Genomic DNA, 7636 nt, shown 5'->3' on the forward strand with positions numbered 1-7636 from the left:
ATTATGTGTGGAAATGGATGCTGTTCTCTGCTGTGCATGCTTCAACATGCCAGTGATGGCATAGAGTACATCTGTACTGTTGGATTGATCAGTGCAAGGGACAATAAGAACAGACTTGTGTGAATGTATAGGTCCCTTGGTTCACGGCATTTACATTAATGCATTTGGCAGACGCTTTTATCCAAAGCAACTTACATTGCATTTCAAGGTACATATTTTTATATTCTTATCAGTTATTGCATTCCCTGGGAATCAAACCCATGACAGCAACCATTTCACCCTGTAGCCCAAGACTGGTTGCCCACTGAAGCTAAGCGGGGCTGAGACTGGTTAGTACCTAGATGGGAGACCTTCTGAGAAAGCCCGGTTGCTGCTGGAAGAGGTGTTAGTGAGGCCAGCAGGGGGTGCTCACCCTGTGGTCTGTGTGGGTCCTAATGCCCCAGCATAGTGACGGGGACACTATACTGTCAAAGAGCACCGTCCTTCGGATGAGACAGCCCAGTGCCCAGTGGCCTCTGTCCATCATGGCCTCCTAATCAACCCAATCTATACCAATTGGCTTCATCACTGTCTCAAATCATCCAGGTGGATGCTGCACACTGGTGGTGGTTGAGGATATTCCCTTCTCTATGTAAAAGTGCTTTGAGTGCCGAGAAAAGCGCTATATAAATGTAATGAATTATTATTATTATTATTATTATTATTATTATTATTATTATGACCTTGGTGTTGCAAGCCCCAATGCTTTACTTTTTGAGCTACAGGAAAAGTTACAGAAGTCACGGGATCACAGAAAATCAGGTCAACACCAAGACAAACATATTATAATCTCTTGATGTGAGATTATAATTTGTGTTCTGTTCTCACATGAGGTCTGGCAACATAACTGAGGTTTCATTAGAGAGAAGTATTTAAACTCTATAATCAAATATATCTTTAATAATTTTCCAAACTTATGTCTTGTGGATACATTTCTATCAAACACCCTATGGGCAACTATAACATTCTGTACGTGTCACTTTTTTTTTTTTTTTTTTTTTTTTTTTTACAATTCATGTCTATCAAGAAATGCACACTTGCTGAATATATGTTTTGAAAAAACATTATTTACATAACACTATTTTATAACTAAACATTTCAGATCTCCAGGCAGAAGTTTCAGCTTTGTCACAGATTAGCTAGAGAGAGAGAGAGAGAGAGAGAGAGAGAGAGAGAGAGAGAGAGAGAGAGAGAGAGAGAGAGAGAGAGAGAGAGAGAGATTCATCTTTTACTTTATTAAAAGAATGTGGTCTTGATGACAAAAGTTTTTATTTACATTTTTAGAGGTTTCCAATGAGTCTGGTGCAAGTGTCACATCATTGTGATGTCTAGCTGAAGAGTTTTACTGGAACATTAGTGCTCTCTAGTGGCAGAATAACACACTTGCATGTGTGTCTGAGATTAATACAATATTTACTTCCATTCATTGTCACAGGCCAAGACAGATTATCACCCCATAAAGCGATTCAACACACATAGTTTTATTACATTCATTAAATATGTTAACACATAAGTGAATGTTATAAGGCATTAAAAAAACATGAAAGAGTACATCATGACATGGTAAATCGTTTTTGGGACATGAGAAACTTTTTAGAATTCCTCTCAGGCATGAAAATTATTATGTAACATTTAGGAGCAAAAATACACAAAAGTACTCCATAACTAGAAGCTAAAATGGCAAATATCTCCACAGCAACAGTAAATTTCCCAGGGGAACTGACATAGGCTGGGATAAACGTGATCCAAACAGCACAGAATATGAGCATACTGAATGTGATGAATTTGGCTTCATTAAAATTATCAGGCAATTTTCGGGCTAAAAAAGCCAGGATGAAGCAGAAGGCAGCTAAGCAGCCAATGTAACCCAACACACAACAGAAAAGGGCAACTGAACCCAGGTGACATTCTAAAATAATCCGATCGCGGTACAGCCAGGTGTTCCTTACTGGATATGGTGGTGCTGTGATAAGCCAAGCCACGCAAACTCCCCCCTGCAGAACTGAACATAAAAACACACCCATTCTCTGCTGAGGGGGGCGAAACCAGAGTGCTGTGTTGTTACCAGGCACTGTGGCTTTAAAGGCCATAAGCACCACTAGAGTCTTACTAAGGAGACAGGAGAGGCAGAGGGCAAAGCTCAAGCCAAAAGCAGTCCGTCTAAGAGGGCATGCCCAGCGTGATGGCTGACCCAGGAAGGTTAGCGCACATATGAAACAGAGAGTGAGAGAAATCAGCAACAGAAAGCTCAGTTCCGAATTATTAGCTCGGACCAGGGGTGTGTCGCGATAGCGAAAGAAGATTGCAGTTGCTGTCATAGCAGCAACCACACCCAGAATCGCTATAGCTGCCAGGGCCATGCCAAAAGCCTCAGAGTAGGATAGGAACTCAATCTGCTTGGGAACACAAAGGTTTCGATGTTGATTGGACCAGAAGTCTTCAGGGCACAGCATGCATTCTGGTTGATCTAAAAATGGACGCATAAACACACAGAAAGGTACATTATCTAAAAATGCATTCAAGGGAAAGAAGTTTAATTGGTGATTTGTAAGGATTGGTTTAAAAAAAAAAGGTTACCTGATGCAAACAGACAGTCAAGTCACATTTATTTATATAGTGCTTTTTACAATACAGATTGTTTCAAAGCAGCTTTACAGAGATAAGAGGGAAATGCAACAAAGTTTGTTTCCAGAAGAAATAGTGTCATAGTCCAGCTTAAGTAAGTTCAGTGATTTGTAAAACTCTGTAAAAAAGTTATTAATTTAGTTCATTTAAATATATAAATATTATTTGTGAGTTATACCAGTCATTGTATGTGTATCAGTCTGATAATACCGGTAATATTGCTGATGCTGCCCTCTGCACAAAGCACACAGTCATAGCAGCATACAGGCTGACCCTCTCGTGTAACCTTTCTGAATCCCGGTGGACAACTATCAGAGCACACAGATACTGGTATCTATAAGAGAGAGATAAAATACATTATAATCAAAATATCTGTGTGATTATAGAGACTAAATAGCCCAACTAAATATAAAAATAATTTATAAAAATAAATTCCCAAGTTCTAAGCAATTGAAGAACTAATACAAAATGTATGTCACGTTTGATAAAATGTCTGCTAAATGAAATAAAGGTAATAATGAAAACAAATATTATCAGACAGTATTTAAAATAAGCACCATAAAATTCTGATGATTAGTAACAGAGTATGACACTCCATAATTATACCTCCTTAGTTCCTCCATGCCAGATGATTTTGTCCTGGTTAAGGAGTAACTGCTGTGCTGTCGAAAGAGATGAGTCAAAGCGACCCACTGTAACATACTGTACCGGACCCTCATCCAATCCTCTCTGCCAGTTCACTATGTGATATGACCCGACGGGGTCTCCATTCTTATCAAAGTGGATCAAATCTCCAAACATGTTTGTGTAGTTCACTGTCCTCAGGACCTCAACAACCTGGAGAAAATTAATGCATAGAAAATATGACCTTGGCATTATGTATAATAATAATACTATATATATATATATATATATATTGAAGAACAGTTAAAATATAATAATAAAAATTACAATATTATGCCAAATAAATGTTTCTCTTAAAGGTTACATTAACACTGCAAATGCACACAAGCATGTATTGTTTTACCTGCCAGGGCTGTAGATTATGAATATCAGGGCACTGCTGTATCAAGGCAGACCCAATCTCTTTTTGACACAGAAGCAGGTTATGCAGTGCATGTGCCACCGTGTAAACAGCCTTGTGCATGTTGTATGTCACCCTGAGCTCTGACACATCATTATAGATACTGTGAATGTCCTGGGCCCTCTCCATGCCGGTACAGCTATGGGTGTAGTGCACTTGTTCAGTTGTGGAGGGATGAGGAAGGCTTGTGTTCAATAAGCACTGGAACTGTGTTTCCCAGAACTCCCTTGCAAAAGCATTGTAAGGCTCAGCCAGGGGCTGAATGCTTTCAAGGAATTCTTTTAAGCCCGGTATCTCAGCTCGGCGGATGGCAAAGCCGATAGTGCCACTTAGTGAGGGGTAGTTCTCTTTAGTGGAGACGAGAGTGGAAGTCACCCAGGCTTCACTGGCCACCCACTGCTTCCCGGTCACATTTTGCCTAACTATTTCATCCACTACCGGCTTGATGTCCTCCTCGATGGCAAAAACCACCAAAACACGTGCTGTAGAATCTCGAATGGTCTTGACGATATCCTGCAGCTGTTGCTGAGTTGGCAGTTTGGGTATGATCACTCGATAAGCCACACACACACCCAACTGTGCTACTGCAGTGGTGAACAGATCTATGCCGGTGCGCCCATAAGCGTCATCGGCCCCTACTGTGCCCACCCAAGTCCATCCGAAGTGCTTTACCAGACGAGCAAGTGCGCTGGCCTGATAAACATCACTGGGAATTGTGCGAAAGAAATAAGGGAACTGGAGCTTATCACTCAGGCAAGCACATGAGGCAAAATAACTCACCTGAAGCAGAGATATGGACAGACATTTAGAGAAAGATTGAAAGAGGAGTGAACATAGAAAGATTTTCAGTGGCAAAGAGTACACAAATACAGAATTACTTAATTAAAAATAATTTTGTCTTGCTGATCTGCCCTCACCAGCGGGATACGGAACAGGTTGAGTATTCTGGAAATGGCCATTGACAGGGTGGATCCAGAGTCCCCAATAATGATGGGGATTCTTGGGGAGGAGCATTCCCCCAAACTGCTTCTCTTCATGGGTTGAGAGACTACAGACAATGCACTCCTCAGAGACAGAGCAGTCAGCCCACATGTGTCATACAGCCTATAGCCCAGTGTAATGTTTGGCAGAAGGGTAGGGTTTCGGTTGATCTCCTCAATGAAAAAGATCATTGACTGAGACCAGCGGAACACTCGCATGTTAAACCTGAAAGAAAGATCAACCTTCAGTTAATTTTGATTGATTTCCTCAATGAAAAAGATCATTGACTGACACCAGTGGAACACTTGCATGTTAAACCTGAAAGAAAGATCAACCTTCAGTTAATTTCAAAACTCAAAAATAGATTATTCAATCACAGGCTAATACAAAGACAGAGCATTTAGTCTAAACAAAATGTCTCTGACACAATAAACTAAAATAAGCAATAATCAGTTTTGCTGTCTGATATAAATAGGAACTACATCTAATTTTTTTCATTACCCTGTACATTTTCTTTTGTCTGGCTGACTTCTAAAGTTCAGCTCCTGGTCGACGCCTTTGGAGTGGATGGGAAACATCCCAGCTAGAACTACATGGCCCTCCTTATAGACCACAGTTGAGTCTAGGTCCTTCCAGAGTTTACAGTCTGCCTCTGAGTTGCTTTGAATGGGGTAGAGAAAAGAAAGTACCAAAAGTACAACCTGGAGAACTGGCACCTTCATCTCGATCTCTGCACAGTATTCGTCTAAGCCACAACTGGAAACTGGGGATATGGGTGATGGACTTTATAGAGTTAATGTACTGAAGATACTCTCTACAGGGACATTAAATGTGGGCACATACACAAATGTGGACATGGCCATGCATACACACGATATATGCATACACAGTGTGTTAGCCTGATATCGAAGTCAACCTATATATAATACCCAATAAAATATAAAAAGAGCCTCTGCTAGAATCTCTAATATCTTCAAAACAGTATATTTCAATTATAATATTCAATAAGAGAACAAGAAGGGAAAGTCCCTGAAACAGAGGGTTTGTGACATTCAGAAATATAAAAGATAAAAATTTGGGGAAAAAAACCCCCACAAATTTTAAATGAAAGTTTCTTTAAATGAAAATAAAAATAAATTAATACATGTGTATGGCTGGGTCATTCTCAGGAAACCATTTTTGCTATTCTTCACTGAATTTTGTTTAGACTATACATATGTTGAAAAATAAATTAATACATGTGTATGGCTGGGTCATTCTCAGGAAACCATTTTTGCTAATCTTCACTGAATTTTGTTTAGACTATACATATGTTGACCTCGTCAAACTCAATATTTAAAATAATGATGGGAAACAAATCGATGTTTTCGATTTTGCAAATCATAATTTGACACGCACATGTTGGATTTCCATGTTTAATGGGGACATCCTGTAGACATAATGATTTTGAGAATTCACAAACTATATATGTGACCCGTGTTGGCAAAATGAGTCGCAATGAGCATATTTTCAAAAATGAGATTGGCATTATCGCATTCTCTATTCAAAATGAAGTACGATTTGTTGGAATCAGACAAAAAAATTAATGAGCTACACCTGTTTGAAAGAGAAGTCAAGTTGAAAATGTTCCAAAACAAAATAACCTAGAATCTATACCTTACAATTCCTCATAAAACCACCACATTTGGCAATAAACCAAGTCAAAAGCAACCAAGTCACAAACCAATGAGCTCAGACAGACAGCTGATTTCGCTCTTCGAGTCCCCAGGCAGACGGCCAGATCAATCGGTCGCTCTATGGCAGTCCTGGTGGCCACAGAGAGGCATTTATGGCTAAATCAAAGTAACATGCAAGTAAAAGATGAATCTGTTCTGTTAGACTCCCCTGTATCCCCTGTGCGTTTATTTGGTGATGCTTTGAATTCTGTTACTGAGAGGTTCCAGGGAAAAAAAAGACTGTCAGCAGCTTTTCAGAAATGTATTCCCCTAAAAGTAAAATTCTAGGGGCTGCTGGGCGAGGAAAGTCTCAGCCACCGAGTAGTTCTGGCTCAGTGCAACAAAAAAAGAGTGTTGCGTCTCGTGCCCCCCCACAAAATTGAAGGGGCGAGGTGGGGCACTCTCATGCGCAGTCTTTGCAGGGCAGGGCTGATCTGAGGACAGTCTCTGTCTCCAAGAAGGCTGCATCGAAAAAATCCTGACGCGATCAACCTGAGGGTGGTCCCCATTGTGAAAGACTTGAGTACACCTCACAAGACCACGGTGCCCTGTCTTTGCCGGTGCCCTCAGGGGTTTGTTCTGCTAACCCTGCCGTTAAAAGGCGTAGAGAGTCTCGGCGAGCGATTTCCAGAGGGATGCTCGCCCCCTCCGAGGAGGGCTGCGGAGTGCCCAGACCAGCTGTTCCCTGCCGGTGCGCCGCTACAGGGCGCTGCATATGTCACACAGTAGAGTTTCTGGCGGAATGGAAAATGCTTCCCAATGTATCTCAGTGGGCCCTGAATACTATAAAAAATGGGTACACTATTCAGTTCAGAACGCGTCCACTTTAGTTCAGAGGGGTTCTTCCCACAGTGGTTGGCCCCGAGCAGGCTCTGGTCTTAGAACAGGAGGTAAAAACTCTGCTGCTAAAAGGAGCTATAGAGCAGGTTCCTCCCCCCAGCAGGGAGTTAGGATATTACAGACGGTCCTTCATCGTTCCAAAGAAAGTACTTCATCGTCCCATTTTAGATCTGCATCTCTTAAATTGCACAGTAGGGAAGCTCAAATTCAACATGCTCACTCTCAAACAGATCGTGTCACAAATCAGATCTGAGGACTGGTTTGTCACGATAGATCTAAAAGACGCTTACTTCCATGTATCTATCCTACCTCAACACAGGATGTTCCTGAGATTCGCTTTCGGGGGCAAAGC

The 7636-nt window shown here is 41.1% G+C and overlaps 1 protein-coding gene across 1 annotated transcript; it reads right to left on the bottom strand.

Moving 5' to 3' along the window:
* Window positions 1-1592: 1592 nt before the first annotated feature.
* On the bottom strand, window positions 1593-5451 carry olfcw1 (olfactory receptor C family, w1). Its single transcript, XM_039665427.2, has 6 exons — window positions 5231-5451; window positions 4666-4954; window positions 3692-4528; window positions 3271-3501; window positions 2875-2998; window positions 1593-2506 (listed from the first exon to the last, which is right to left on the bottom strand). Exons 1-6 carry the CDS (start codon window positions 5449-5451, stop codon window positions 1593-1595), a joined length of 2616 nt encoding a protein of 871 aa, XP_039521361.2.
* Window positions 5452-7636: the final 2185 nt, after the last annotated feature.

The sequence above is a fragment of the Pimephales promelas genome, chromosome 10, assembly GCF_988280905.1.
Source record: "Pimephales promelas chromosome 10, fPimPro1.hap1.1, whole genome shotgun sequence".
Lineage (NCBI taxonomy): Eukaryota > Metazoa > Chordata > Actinopteri > Cypriniformes > Leuciscidae > Pimephales > Pimephales promelas.